Below are 16,801 nucleotides of genomic sequence, written 5' to 3' on the forward strand. Positions count from 1 at the left end.
ACCAAGCCACGGAAATGGTTTTGGTGTTCGATTGTTTAGCGCGTGTTCGCTTTTGGTGTTGAAGTGATGAACCATGAGGTTCGTCGGGTGATTGGAACCTTTGAGGCCGAGTGTTTAAAATCTCGATGTGTGTTGGTAATGGAGTCTTTATGACGCGACATTAGGTGCCTCTTTTATACCTACTAGCGTGGTGTCGACTCCGATTGTGTTGTGGTTACATTGTACTTAGGGTACCGGGAGAAACCCGTAGGTACATGAGTGACTAGGTGAAACTTGACAAACTAAAGCAATTGGATAATTGCGAGGGTATGGTTTGTGTAATCGTGGTACACTTTTCGTTCGAAGTGTTTAAGGATTGATTGAAATCCTTCGTGGGCTCAAGGTTAGAGCAAGGTGTGGTGATGGGTCGTGTGTACCCAATTGTTGGTAAAGTCTACCTTTGGTAGCATCGTACGGGTGTACGAGTTGTGATATAGGAACGTGTTTCCAAGTGGGGGAGTCGCACTCCTGCGCGAGGAAAGTGTTAGTGTGATATTTCGGATGATGATTTTGGTAGATCTGGAATTTTTACCGAGACCTAGTTTTGGGTCGATTCGTGGTAGAGTGCGATTTCGGATAAATTGTACTTATGGTTTGGATTGGAATCCCACCGAGGCGGTAATGTGGTAAATCTCGTTGAGAGATAATGGACGTGTTTGGTGAGCAAGGTGAAATCCTTCGGTTAAGGAAGGTGTGTGTCGGGTTCTCTTTTGGAGAATTCTTGTTCGGTACCTATGTTTGATATAGGTGGTTCTTGCTCGATAGTGTGGACGGTTAGCGGTATCCGTTAGGGTTCACTATAGTGTAGCGGAGCGCGATGTTGCACTACTCGTTGTGTGAGGTATTGTTATAGTGGTGAAGCATGACTTTCGGGGTCCGCTGACTTCATCATGAGGTATTGTTATAGTGGTGAAGCATGACTTTCGGGGTCCGCTGACTTCATCATGAGGTATTGTTATATCGGTGAAGCATGACTTTCGGGTCCGCTGACTTCATCCGGTGTTGAGTGATCTATCAGTTGTTTTATACTCCTATGGTGGGATCGTGAGGACCGTATTGTGTGATTACTGATGCGATAGCCGTATTTCGCTCACATGTCGTTACGGGCGTGACAATGGTCGATTTTGTACGCCTAGGGTTTTAAGTTGTTATAGTCGATTGGACGCTAGCGGTTCTAGTCGTTCGCTTATGATGTTACGGTAGTTGCGTATTGGTTGTATTATGCGCTACAAGGGATGTTTAGTGATTGGTGTTATCCGTAAGGATTCGTTTGGTTCGGTCTTCATCGTTTCGGGTTGTTGACCTTAGGTTGAGACTTGGTTGCTTTAGCACGGTACTTGGTAATGGTACGCTAGAGGAGTGATATCTCGGTTAGAGATGGAATGAGTTTCCCGATGCGAGGAAATTGAGCAGGTTTCAGTGCTCGGATTGTGGTTTTGATAAATCACGGTTGACGACTTTAGTTGTGGAAGGCGATTCGTTGGGAAGGAATTGCTTAGGAAAGTCGGATTGGGACTTATGTCGAGGACCGTAGGGTGAGGTCCACTTGGTTAAGTGATGAGGATCACGAGGACGTGATCGAGTTTAAGTGGGGGAGAGTTGTAAGACCCGAATATTTATCTTGCTTGTTTGTGTATTAAGACGTTCGAGATTGGGTTTCGCGGATTATTTATATAAAGTTTAAAATGAAAAAGAATCTGTTTCAGAGAGGTCGCGCGCCGCGCGGGGTAGGGGCGCGCCGCGCCGTTTGCTGCTGACAGAATCTCTTGTTTTATTTATTTTAAATGAAGGGTATTTGGGTAATTTCACATGGGGCCGGATTTGTGGGCATTATCAGTTGGTTTAGATCCAACTTTGGATCATTTCACATCCATTCATCATCCTCATCCATTCTTAGAGAGAGAGGGAGGTTTAGAGAGAGATTGGAGGTTTTGGTGAAGAAGCAGCTCGAATCGTTCAAAGTCTCGGGTTTTAAAGTTGTTCCTTTCGTTCTCGGCTACGCGGTGATAGTATTGGTAAGCTCAAACTCCGAGTTTCAATTATTTGATTTGATATTCAAGTTAGGGTTTGAGTAAATTTTGTTGTGAAACCCTTTTAGGTGATGAAATGAGTTTAGTGATGCTAGTAATCGGGTTTGTTGTTAATTGTTGGCGGATTTCGGGTTGGTGAACTATTTGGCCATGTTTAGAACTTGAAATTTAGTTTAATCACTTAAGTTAGTGATTATGGAAGTATTGGAACCCATTTAGGGTTATTTGGTTGACTAACTTTGACTTTGGGTCAAATTAGGGTTTCGCGGTGATTATGACCCAATTGGCGATTTAATGAAGTTTATAAACTTAAAATGGATTAAGTTGAAGTATAAAACCGAGTTAAATGTGTTTTGGTGTCAAAACTTGCAAAGAATGAGATTTTGACCTTTATGGGTCAAAATTAGGGTTTAAGTGTCAAAATGGGTATGACACGTGTTTAACACTTGAGTTCGGGTTTAATTGGCATATTAGGACCATTCTCACTTGTGTTAGTGACTATTGGTTAGTTTGGGCACGGTTTGTGCTTGGAAGTGCATTTGGGTCGAAATTGCACTTAGTGACGAATTGGGTTGATTTGTAAATCCACTCTAAGTGTATTATTGTAATTCTGGTAATGGAATAGGTACTTTCCATTGGCGAGTTGCGGATTACTTGGAAGCATTCTTCAAGACTTCAAGGTGAGTGGAATATCTATATATGTATGTATATGATTTATGTGCCCGTGGAAATGGTGTCACATAGCCGTTTGGTGACCATAGTTGTGGGATATAGCCGTTTGGTGACCATAGTTGTGGGATATAGTCGTTTGGTGACCATAGTTGTGAGATATAGACGTTTTGTCCACATTGATAGTTGCCCGTAGTAATGATGTCACATAGCCGTTTTTGTGACCGTAGTGGTGGGACATAGCCGTTCTTGTCCATAATGATTATTGTGAGTGGAATATGTATATATGTATGTATATGATTTATGAACCGTGTTGATGGTGTCACATAGCCGTGTTTGTGCATTTAGTGGCGAGTAATAGCCGTGTTTTACTCCCACGTTGTTATTTGAGTTACCCGTACACATAGCCGTGTTGGTGTACGAAAGCGTGAGTAATAGCCGTGTTTTACTCCCACGTTGTTATTTGAGTTACCCGTACACATAGCCGTGTTGGTGTACGAAAGCGTGAGTAATAGCCGTGTTCTACTCACATTGAGCAAGTGATGCCATAGCCGTTTTTGGAACACTTGAGGGGTGATGCCATAGCCGTTTTTGGAACACCTCGGGGGGTTAGCATGCCATAGCCGTTTTTGGAAGCTAACGAATGTTATGAACATCGATGACTTGATTCGCGAAGTCGTTCCCCTAGCGAAGAGATTGGTTAACCATGAATTGTAATTGTTGATGCTAGCATTTAATTTGATTTATTATATATATTTATTTATGCTAATGATGTTGCTAGTTGTACGGTTTGACGTTACTAGCTATTGATTGCTTATGAGGTTGCTAGTTATACGATTTGATGATACTAGCGTTTGGTACGATGAGGTAAGTGATTTATGTGTATTTATGTGATGTCGTGGATGCGAGTAGGTAAGTTGTATATGCATGTATATATTTATTCTACTCACTAAGCATTAGCTTACCCTCTCGTTGTTGACTCTTTTTATAGATTGCATGCGGATTGGTGGCTCGGGTAAGCGCGAGGACTAGAAGACTTGCATAGTTTGCTTTAGAGACTTGCTTTTGGATTGTTTAGGATTGGGTAGCGTATCCCCAATCGCCATGCTCGGCTTCGTTTTGTATTAAAAGTCTTATGGTCAAATATTGCATTTTTGGTACTCAAGGGGTAATTTGGGTCGATGTGGGACCCGCTTCGTAAATTTGATTTTATTAATTAAACGTGCTAGTTTTTCATATATGAAGTCATGGTTAAAAGCGTTTTAGCTAAATGTGTCGGGAACTAGTCAAACATTTTCATTAAATTGACTTCCAGGGACAGCGGGCTGTCCAGGTGGTTTGGCGCGCCGCGCGGCCACCTGGCGCGCCGCGCAGATGGCCTGCACCAGAAATTTTTTTTTTTTTTTTTTTTTGTTTGAAATTTCGTCGTGTTTGGTCGGTTACGGTTTGGGTTGTTACAGTTACATGAAGCTACTCGGGAATGATTTTAGTTAAGATCAATGATACAAATCATTATTGATTCTTGTGGACTAGAACGCTATAAAAACCCAACAACTATCTATGAAGATAATACAGCTTACATAGTACAAATGAAAGAAGAGTATCAAAAATGACAGAACAAAACATAAATGCTGACGAGGCGCTAAAGCTATAAACGGTCTTAACGGTCATAAGTTTGATGGAAAAGAATGGTATATTGGTAAGGCTCAGAAAAAGACTGAAAGGGAATAAGAATTGAAACAACAGTTTGAGCAAACCATGAAGGAGACTGTAGACAAATCACATGGGTCAAACTTGTACATAAAAGATTTAGATGATACAGTTTCAGATGAAAACCTCAGATTCTTCTCATATACTCAAGATCTCGTAAAAGACAACCAGATTAAAATGAGATACGTTCAATCAACAACTCTGCTGATCTTTATACCAAAGCATTGTCAATCGCTGTTTTCAAAACATACGTTCACAATATTGGCATGAGGCAAGTTCAAAAGATGTGACGACTCAGCGTTGTCTACTTGAGGGGGAGTCAACTCTATGATGCACTCTTTTTCCCTTAGCTAAAGTTTTATCCCACTGGGTTTTCTTTAGCAAGGTTTTTAACGAGGCAGTATTAATTGCTCTTTAAAAAAATTACCATCCAAGGGGGAGTGTTGTAAATTTAGTAGTTAAATATGGATGGTAATTAGTCAAATATGGATAGTAAAATTTTTACTATATATATGTGCATAATGTAAGTTACAAAAACACACTAAATATATTCTCTCATATTCTCTCATATTCTCTCTATATACTTATTAGTAGTCTACAGTCAAGAACTAAACCACTAAAGGTAGTTATAAGCCTACAAAATTATAACACACACAAGTATTTGCATTTTAAATTATTAGGCAAAGTCAACCAACTTATCGCTGCCTTCCATTATTCAAAATATGATGTCCTCTAATTTGTCACATTACAAGTCAAATGCTAGAGTAATATATTAGAATTATCAATACCAACTTATACATCATGCCGTACAAGTTGCACATTACTATAATAAGTATATACAGATTATTGAGCAAGATTTTGAAAACCTACAAAAAGCATCTATCCTACAACATGATCTAAAACTGTCTTTGACTTCTAAAGTCAATGAAATTTTGTCAATAAGTTTGCATATATCTCGGCTTCATTAAAAGCATGAACTAACAAGCCATTTTTGTTGCTACAATGACTCTTCATCATTTCATCATATTTTTCTCTTATTTCACACTGCGAATTCTCATTAATCCAGTTCTTTCACTTCCTCTTTGCACAGATTCAAGTAAGTTTTGACTAACATATTTCCAAATTCCAATTCAAGATTTTAGTTTGTGATTTGTGTGATTAATAATGATTTTGAACTTTGTGAATTAGGATCACCATTTAAACCCAAGACTCCTTTAGTTTTTTGTTCTTATAATGAATCTTCATGTTGTGATTCGATTGAAGATTCAAATATACAGAAACAATTTTTAGCAATTAATGTATCTCAGCCGGGATGTGCTTCTCTTCTTAAATCGATCCTTTGCTCGGTATGATCTTTCTTTTTGGTAACTTTTTTTACTTTAGAACTCAAACTAGTACTCTGATAAAAAAAAAAAAAAAAAAAAATTAATTTTACCTAGCTAGAGGTGTTTGAATTAGTCAGTTGTTAATGATCTGATATATTTTTAAATGTCAATAATCATTCAATCTCAAGCCAACATTTATATATTTATTTATTTTTACGTTTTTGAAAGGCAAACTCACACGCGACATCACACCAACATTTTTCTAACTCGCCGTCTCTCCTTGTTTTCACCACAAAATCTTCTCATATCATATTATGTGTTCATTCACGACAAATGCATGCTCAATGCCGCCTCATATCGTTGTTGAGAAAAGTGACACCGAATTATAGCAAACCGCTAGTAATAATTGAAATATAGACAATAATAGGAACACCGAGATTTAACGTGGAAAACGCCAATAGGGTAAAAAATCACGAGCAAGGAAAGAAACGTTTCACTAATAAGAATAATAGAAATTACACTTCTCTCTAATTACAAGGATAAACACTAATATTTATATCTCTTGTAATTAGGAGATTAACACTCACTTACTCTCTACTAACTCTTTAGTATACAAGGAAGAAAGAATTGATTTTTGGGATGCATAAGTGTTCATGTATGATGCCCTATTTATACTACTTGGAAATGGAAGAAGTAGTAAACAAATTGACAACTATGTGTTAGTTGTAAACAAGTTGAGATAGTTGTAAACAACTTGACAACCATATGCTAGTTGTGATCAAGTTGACAACTATATGATAGTTGTAAACAACTTGACAACCATGTGCTAGTTGTGATCAAGTTGACAACTATATGGTAGTAAATGTTGTCAATTCAAATTTGTCTTCCACAATTGTAGGCACCTTTATCGGTGTATTCTGGGCAGAAGCAGTCAATTCATTTTCCACCTGTATCGATGTATTTTTTTTAAGTGCTAACATCTTCAAGATCTTTGTCTTCCGTAAAGACAACATCTCTAATGACGATTACTTTGTGGGCAGTGGGGTACCACAAACGATTCCGTCACCATACCCCAAGAACGGACACTTTCTGGGCTTCGGATTCAACTTTGTCATTTCTTGAGAATTGTACATTGCGTACACAGGACTTCCAAATACATGAAGGTCTGAATAATCAACCGGTTTTTCAGTCCACATCTCCAACGCTGACTTCAACTCAATTGCAGTTGACGGAGACCAATTTATTACGTAACAGTACTGACTGCTTCTGCCCAGAATGATTTCCCCAAGCTTGCTGTTGCCAACATCGCTCTTGTTCTATCTAACAAGGTTCTGTTCATCCGCTCTGCCACTCCATTCTGTTGAGGAGTGTATGTCGTAGTGAACTGCCTTTTAATGCGTTCTTGTTTGCAGAATTTATCAAATTCAAGACCAGTGTATTCTCCTCCATTATCTGTCCTCAGACACTTGATCTTTTTACCAGATTCAAGTTCAACCAGTGCTTTGTAAATTTTGAAAACTTCAAACACATCTGCCTTCCTCTTGATTGGGTACACGGTACACCCAATATCTCCTAGTGTAATCATCAATAAATGATACAAAATACTTTGCTCCTCCTAGGGATAGAACTGGTGTTTGCCACACATCAGAATGAACCAATTCTAGAACCAATTTACTTTTAGAATTTGATGTATTAAACTTCAGGCGATGCTGCTTGCTGATTACACAATGCTCACAGAAAGTTAGCGATACCTTTGTAAGATCAGGTATAAGATTTCTTTCAACAAGAATCTTCATACCTTGTTCAGACATATGTCCAAGCTTTTGATGCCATGTTATAGCAGCTTTATCACTTGAACCATTCGAAGCAACTGATGCTTCTACTTCCCGTACCATCTCGCCTTTCAGAATGTATAAATTTGCACCCACCTTTTATCCTTTCATAAATACAACCGCGCCTTTCTTAGTTTTCATGATCTTGTCTTGTATCTCCATCTTACAACCAAGATCATCTAATTGTCCCAAAGACAATAAGTTATTCTTCAAACCCTCTACGTGTCGTACTCCTTGAATAGTACGAACTGTACCATCGTGCATCTTCAGAACGATATCTCCAATCCCAATGATCTTTAGTTTGTGATCACTGCAACTGTATACAGATCCTCCTGAGATACGTTCATATTGTTTGAAGCATTCTCTTCTAGGGGTCATGTGAAAAGTAGCTCCTGAGTCAAATAACCAGACATCAAAAAATGTCTTTCTGCCTTCATTTGCTACCACTGCTTCACTAACTAAAGCAGTTCATCTTCTGAAATGCTTGGAATATTTCCTTGAGAATTAGAGTTATTTAAACTCCGAAAATCCTTCTTCGGATGACCTTTCTTGCCACAATTGTAGCGTGTATATGTCTTCTTCTTTATAGACTTCGGTTTACCATGATTGTGACTCCCACTTGGACCATGTTCCGTTGATCTCCCTCCTGAAACCACCAAGGCCTCCACTTGTCGTGAATCGGCCTGTCTGTCTTCCTTATTATTGCGCCGATTTTCTTCTTCTAGAACAGCAGCTGCAACATCATCATAGACTAAATATTCCGTGAGAATATTATTGGTTAGGTTGATAATGAGTTGATCATACGAGTCAGGTAGACTCTGAAGTAGAATTTCGGCACGTTCTTGTAACTCTATATTGCAACTCAATGCAGCGAGTTGAGAAAATAGAGTATTTAAGCTATTAATGTGCTCATTCACTGAAGTGGGTTCACTCATGCGTACAACATATATTTTCCTTTTTAGGAATATCTTGTTGTGTAGTGATTTGGTCTCGTACAATTTTACGAGGTGATCCCAAATCTCTTTCGCCGTCTTCTTTTCATCAATGCTAGACAAAACGCCATCTGCTAGTGCAAGATGAAGATTTGCGATAGCCTGACCGTCCATCTCTTACCATTTTTCATCAGTCCCGGATGACCGTCCACTGATTGCTGCCAAACACTTATCCTTTCTCAGGTTAGCTTTCATCTTTAATTTCCATAACGAGAAATTACTCCCGTTAAACTTTTCAATTTCAAATTTCGTAGACATTACTATAATTACAATCTTCTTTTCGACAACACTATTTTTCGAGAAATAGTACTTGAAAACTTATATCGAGTGAAAATAATCTTACTTAGATAAGTAGATTAATACACACTAGATATAAGAACCTAGTTCTGATACCACTTGTTGAGAAAAGTGGCACCGAATTATAGCAAACCGCTAGTAATAATTGAAATATAGACAATAATAGGAACGCCGAGATTTAACGTGGAAAACGCCAATAGGGTAAAAAAATCACGAGCAAGGAAAGAAACGTTTCACTAATAAGAATAATAGAAATTACACTTCTCTCTAATTACAAGGATAAACACTAATCTTTATATCTCTTGTAATTAGGAGATTAACACTCACTTATTCTCTACTAACTCTTTAGTATACAAGGAAGAAAGAATTGATTTTTGGGATGCATAAGTGTGCATGTATGATGCCCTATTTATACTACTTGAAAATGGAATAAGTGGTAAATAAATTGACAACTATGTGTTAGTTGTAAACAAGTTGAGATAGTTGTAAACAAATTGACAACCATGTGCTAGTTGTGATCAAGTTGACAACTATATGATAGTTGTAAACAACTTGACAATCATATGCTAGTGGTGATCAAGTTGACAACTATATGGTAGTAAATGTTGTCAATTCAAATTTGACTTCCACAATTGTAGGCATCTTTAGTTCACATGTATCCACATTATATTATTCAACAATCACGAGGTGTCTTTGAACACGTGCAAATTGTCTAAACAGGGTCGAAATCTTTTAAAGACTCATGTAATAACCCATTTGTTTATATATGTTTCTGTAATTCAAATAATGAAATTCGTTTAACGGGCTGACAACTATTTGACAACTATTTGAGAATAAAACTAATTTTGAAAACTTTTTTTTTGTATTGATAACTTTCTATTATTATTAATTTGTATATTATATGTATTTAATATTTTAACGTTTATAAGCGTTCATTTTTATCATGTTCCGAACAGATACTTCTAAATTAATGTGATATTGCATCAAAACAATGAAATTTTCAACAATTTAAATCTCTATAGTTTCATTTTACAGAAATGTGATCCATTTTCAGCAGAGCTGTTCACCACCACCGCGGGCTATACACAAATTCCCGTGCTTTGCAACTCAACGGTCTCATCAAATTCGTCACAAAGTAATCAAGCCACAAACAACTTCTGCAAAACCGTTTGGGACACCTGTCAAAACGTGTCAATAAAAAACTCACCTTTTTCATCTTTAATCCAACACCAACCCCCATTACTAGCCAACACCACTAGCAAATTAACCGACATATGGCCCACAAGCACCGATTTCTGCACCGTAGCCGGTGGATCTTCTTCTCCTGGTTCAGTCTGCTTCAACGGCGAAAAAGTTAGCTTCAAAACTAATACAAACAACACCAACAATTTCCCAAAAGGTATTTGCTTAGAAAAAATTGGTAACGATTCGTACATTGATATGGTAGCGCACACGGATGGTTCGAATCGTGCGTTTTTTGCAAACCAAAAAGGTCAAATATGGTTAGCTGACATTCCTGAAATGGGTTCTGGAGGTGTACTAAATGTTGATGAGTCGAAACCATATCTTGTTTTGACTGATGAGGTTCATTTTGACACCGGATCTGGGTTAATGTCAATTGAAATTCATCCGAATTTTAATCAAAACGGGCGTTTTTTTGCTTCTTTTAACTGTGATAAATCAGATAGGCCAGGGTGTGCTGGAAGATGTGCTTGTAACTCTGATGTAAACTGTGATCCTTCGAAGATAGAGCACGATAATGTCGTCCAGCCATGTCAGATTCAGACAGTTATAGCTGAATACAACATGGTAACTACTTATCTTGCAGTTATATGTGGGTAAATGGGCGGGTCAGGAGGAATGGTTAACACGTAGAAACAAGAATTTTACATACTAAGGTTGAGTTCCCCAACCTAAAACATTTCTTAAAAATTATTACAGATGGCTTGTGCCTTAGAAAACAAATACTACATCTTTTACAACTTTTGACCCAACCCGTTTGACTCGTCAGAGTTAAGTTTTGGCCCAAATTAACCCATTCAAAAGTAACTTGTAGCTCACTTTTACTAGCTTTCGAGCGTTTCGAGTGGGGAAGCAAGGAGGATCTTTACGATGGGTCTTCCGTATACGGGTCATCATGGTGGACATATACTTTTCGGACCCAATGACGGGTATTTATATTTTATGATGGGCGATGGAGGTGGAGTGGGAGATCCTCAGAACTTTGCGCAAAACAAGAAGTCCTTGTTGGGCAAAGTTATGAGGTTCGACATCAATAACATACCAAGTTAGTGTTTCTAATATTACCATCATGAAACTTATTCTTATTTTAGTACTCCAAAATAACTGTCTCTGTCTTCTTTTTATTAAGTCCAAAAAAATTCAAAATTTAACTAATTTGTTTACCATTTTAACCTTACCTATACTCTAAAATAAGGCAAAATGGAAAATTGACTATTAAAAAGTGAAATAGTTGTACTTCTCCTAACGCGGTTAAAAAAAAAATGTACTCCTATACTATGTGCCACTTCTCTTTTTGATTGAAACTAAGGGAGTAATATATACACGTCTGACGACTCATCACATACATAATTACTGATTTGACTCAACCATTTTGATAGTCCCTTCGTTTGGGTTGTCCCAAATTTATAGTTCACTTTTATAAATTGATAAGAATAACGAGATAAAGTTCTTTTATACTCGTATTTTACGTATGTAAGACAAAAAAGTAGGCAAAAAACTAGGGGTAAACTTGTAAGTAAGCAAAAAGTATAATGTAATTATGACATTTCTTAAATTATGTGTTTTTTGTCTAAGTACTATGGAGTATTAAATTGGACTCATAGAGTAAGTGACTCCGTCACCCCCGTTTTTCCTTCTCTAATATAATTAAAGTATGTATGATGAGCATGTAGGCCAAGCAGAAATCACACGGCTTTCGCTATGGGGAAACTATTCTATCCCAAAAGACAATCCGTATACCGAAGATGATGGCTTGCTCCCAGAAATATGGGCGCTAGGATTACGCAATCCTTGGCGATGTAGTTTCGATTCAGAAAGGTCATCATACTTCGTTTGTGCTGACATAGGCCAGGTATTACTTTGTTTGAATGATTATTCATACACCACAGTAGCTCACTTTTTTATTGTTTCTAATTAGTTATTGTTGTTATTGTCGTAATAAGAATGAATACGAAGAGGTGAATTTGATCACGAAAGATGGGAATTATGGTTGGCGAATATACGAAGGACGTAGCCTTTTCACTCCTCAAGAAACACCAGGTGGAAATACGTCATCAAACTCTATAAACTCGATCTTTCCAGTGATGGGTTACAGCCATAACGAGTTGAATAAGAATGAAGGTTCAGCTTCGATTACGGGAGGATATTTCTATAGATCAAAAACTGATCCATGCATGTATGGAAGGTAAAAAAAATCTTTAAATTAAGATATTTGATTAGCAAAATGGTAATTGGCCTAGCGGTATTTCACGTCCCCGTGTCTTAAAGATTGGTGAGTTTGGTTTGAGTGTTCATCGATCTGGTGGATCTATATGCTCCAGGGTGGTTAGACAAGGTGTAGCGCACTATTTTTGGACTTGAATAAACCCCCTCAACCCCATTAACATATAGGTTGTGGGTTCAAGTTTAAGGATAAACGTATTTGTATATATTCGTGTAAAAATTCTTGTTAGGTGTGTGAGTTTGCCTTAAATAGATATTTAATCAAAGTCGGGGGGGTATATAGTATACTTTTTTTGTCTAAAATTACTGTATCCAACAATTTTTGTAAAATTTTCTATCTATATCTATATATTTTATAAATGTCAGTTTTGCTCTCACATTACTCCAATGAATTTTAAATGAATTTAATTTGGTAAATTATTTGGAGTAGAAAATAAAAGTAAAATTAGAAAATTAATAATATTTATTAGTTATTTTTTTAAATAATTATTTAGGACAAATATACATTATAAATGTTATTTTATGATTGATGGACTGTGAAGTAAAAGTTGGTGCTCGAAGTACTAAAGGATTGGCATATGTGGCACTAGAGCAACGTAATAGACCAGAGACATATAGAGGAGAACGACTTTAGAATCTTATATAAATAAAGAAAAGATTTAGATAAGAAGATTAGGTAAAGGAAAGATTTAAAAAAACAAATTAGGTACTTCTAACAAGGAGGTACTTCTAACAATTAATAAAAAAAAAAATGTCTTCACATATGGAGGAAACGGAACGAAGACAACACTAATATATAAGAAAATAGGTCAAAGGAAGGGACACATCTTTATAAGACAACAACAGGAGAGATCACATGTATTGAGTGTTTTTTATTTGAACGAAAGGACTCATTTTGAGTGTTTTAGGAGTTGTGTTCATAAAGGAAAGAAGATCTTAGGCGTAAATATTTTTGTCAAATTATGAAATATGAAGTTTTGTTATGATAACTTGGATATGCTTACTATTTTATTGTTCCAAAAGATAATCTTATGTCAATATGACTGAACCAAATCTTAGACAACGATGTTATCTATCTTTGTAATATATATGGTTCAATAAATCAAATTAAACATTACTCACATAAGTTGCATGTTTCACTTGGGCGCTTTCATTTTGCTTTTTGCTTTTTGCTTTTGCAGTTATGTATACGCAGATTTATACGCGACTGCAATGTGGGCAGGCATTGAAACCCCTACTAATAGCGGAAATTTCACATCCAACAACACCCCATTTACGTGTGCCTCGAATTCTCCTATACAATGCAACTTTGTTCCTGGCACTTCAATTCCAGCATTGGGTTACATATTCTCGTTTGGACAAGATAACAACAAAGACATATATCTTTTAACTAGTAGTGGTGTGTATCGGATCGTTGCACCAAGTCATTGCAACTATGTGTGTGCGATGGAAAAGACAACAACGAGTTCAAATCAACATCCAAAATCTTCTCCTTCAAGAGCAAACATCTTGAAGAGTTCATACAAGAATCTAATGCTTCTTATTGTTTTTACTTTGTTCCTTTAAATTGGTTTCGTACTGTTGAGTATGGTAAAAATAACTTGCTTCACTCGTGAAAGTTGTATTATATGGAGTTCATGCAAGAAAACCGTGCTCACTTAACAAAAGTGTTTTAGTAAAGGGCAAATGACACGAAAATATAACATAAGTTACACAAAAGGTAATATGGTTTTGCTGATGCCTGATAAAGGTAATATGGTTTTGCTGATGCCTGATTCAGGACTTTATACTTCTATTTGTTACACAAAAGGACTATTATCCAACTCACTAGCGATCATTAGTCAAATTTCAAAAAATGTAAAATTGAGGTATATTGTCTAACTCACTTGCGACCATTGGTCAAATTTCATTATATGCTCACATGTGCTTAACATGTGTGGGAAAAAAATTACATGGTTGGTCCTTGAAACTTGTCTTCGATCATGTCCTTTGTACATGAGGGTAAAATGGTCATATCAGTATCCATTTTTATTTCTATTTTTTGATTTGATTTATTTTTATTTAATTTTTATTTTTATTTTATGTAATTTTTATTTTTTAATTTTAGTTATTTTAATTCTTTTATTATTATTATTTTTTTAATTTCAGGGACCAACCGTGTAACAAAATTTGAGTACTTAACGAAATTTACTTAACGGTCTTTAATAAGTTGGACAATATACCCCAATTTCACACTTTTGAGATCATAGTTCTTTTTGTGACAAATTGAAGTATATAGTTTTTTTTTTTTCAGGCATCAGCAAACGTATATTACCTTTACTATCAAATTGATGTTTGATCTTTACATGAAATGTTTTATGATCAAGTATATTTTTACCGTAAGGTAAATACATTCTTAGTACTTTGAGTTACGGTTTTGAGGACTATATGATTTAACACTCCACTTCGTAAACCGTGAATAATCTATGTTGAGATGAAGATCTCAAGAGGGTGATTAAATATTCCGTCATTCCTTCGAATGATCGGAATCATGTGACAACCCCGGTAAAAACTTATAGCTATATTGTATAAACTCAAAACTAAAGTGAACGATCGTGGGACATACCATATTCATAATAGAGAAGTCGTACGAGGTGGAGGTGGTGACCTTCATGTAAATTTATAACCTATATTTATGAGGGAGAGATTAGATTTTAAGATAACACGTGGGTGAGTGATCAATCCTATATCAAGTTATGACTTAATTAAGGATTGAGTGCAATGAGATTAAGATGGAGGATGGGATGTTTGATGATTATTTTGGGCCCCGATGATCGTCTTTCACTTTAACTATCAAGTGATCAACCACCCCGACCCGGTCTTGATTGTTAATTAGCATGATTCACCTTAACTCAACGTAAAAGTTCCTTGGGCAAAGTCACAAGTGAAAATTACAAAGGCTCAGGCAAATGTCAGAGAATCAACAACCTATAAATGAGAGGCCAAACTCTCTATTTATAGTATTTGAAATATTTGCGGTCTGCGGACTGTTTAATTATCCGCGAAAACTTAGCGGAATAAACCGCAGTCTTTTATTAGCGCGGAAGCTGATCCGCAATCTTGACTTTCAGCGAATATTCCACGCCTTTGATTATAGTTCGCGTTACTTTTACTTGTAGCCTTTAGCCAATCAAATACACATATACAATGCTATGTATATGATCAAGACCTCCCAGTTTATTATGATACATTTCGCGAAGTAGATGCATCATGATAAACTCTAAAAAATAAACTGTGTTGCTTTAAAACATATTTGCAACAATTGTTAATAATTTTTTGCCACTAAATTATTAACGTTAATTGTAGCAATTAAAACGCGTAATTACAACGGTAACTCTGCAAAGTTGTCAAATCAGAAACGCAGTAACGGCTAGAAAATTACCGTTTACACGTTGCGGTAATTTTAGCCGTTTAAAAGTAATCATTACCTCTTCGACTTCCTCGCCCTAATTCCAATTATAAATAGCTGGATAACTCGCATAAAAAAGTTTACGCTTTCTCTTTCAATTGCTCATTCAATCAAACTCTCGTATTTACTCGCGTTCATTGCAATCAAACGATTCAACCCTTAGAACTTTGCAATCCACCAGCCTATCTAATTATATCATCACAAATGGCATCTTCATCTTCTGCTAATACTCCCGGTGGTTTTATTTCATACATGACGCAAGCAAAACTCCAAACCCTTCAGCAATACTTGATGTGCAAAACGTGGTATATGAATTGTTGTATGAAATAGTATGGAAAAATACCGATTAGAAATTGCTACACACTAACGGGCAGTGTACCCGATCGTGTAGTAGTATAGTAAATGGTAAAATCCGTGTATCGTTCCAAGGACAATATCTAAATCAAATTAGGATTATAAACTAAATTGTGATTAACTAAGAAAATTACAAGTACAAGATATATTTTGGTTTGCCCTTTTACGATGGGCGAATCAAGTGATGAATAAGATTTAAAAAGACAATATTTTTGGTATTTTTAGTTTATGATAACAGAAAGATAGTTTTGATATCAAATTAAAGAAATATGCTCATCTAGACTTTTTATCCTTAATGTTGAATGTTATTTATGATTAAGATCAGATTGATTGGTTATGCACGAGAACTAATTAATTGGTTCACCAAGAGTAGTCTTGCGCAAACACTCAAACGGGATTACACGACGCAAGTGATGTTCTTGTCATCTAAGACCTCCTATTTGTAATCAACTAATTCAACTAGTTTGAAGATGTAACAGACTGAAACCCGGGCTAGTTGTAAGTTGCCTATTTTGCCCTTAGGGTTTGTGCTTAGTCTTAAGTGCTTTTATTTTAATTATTTTACTAGTGTTTTATTATAATTGTTTTGTGATCAGTTTGTGACAAGGGTCCCAGAACAGGTTGGTTTGTTTAATTTGGA

At 36.3% G+C, this 16,801-nt stretch overlaps 1 protein-coding gene across 1 annotated transcript; it reads left to right on the forward strand.

The window, feature by feature from the left end:
* Positions 1-5,450: 5,450 nt before the first annotated feature.
* LOC139870496 (HIPL1 protein-like) lies at positions 5,451-13,925 on the forward strand. Its single transcript, XM_071858290.1, has 7 exons — positions 5,451-5,544; positions 5,637-5,794; positions 9,930-10,703; positions 10,965-11,181; positions 11,810-11,988; positions 12,080-12,321; positions 13,541-13,925. Exons 1-7 carry the CDS (start codon positions 5,451-5,453, stop codon positions 13,923-13,925), a joined length of 2,049 nt encoding a protein of 682 aa, XP_071714391.1.
* The last annotated feature ends 2,876 nt before the right edge of the window (positions 13,926-16,801 follow it).

This window comes from Rutidosis leptorrhynchoides, chromosome 10 (assembly GCF_046630445.1).
Source record: "Rutidosis leptorrhynchoides isolate AG116_Rl617_1_P2 chromosome 10, CSIRO_AGI_Rlap_v1, whole genome shotgun sequence".
Lineage (NCBI taxonomy): Eukaryota > Viridiplantae > Streptophyta > Magnoliopsida > Asterales > Asteraceae > Rutidosis > Rutidosis leptorrhynchoides.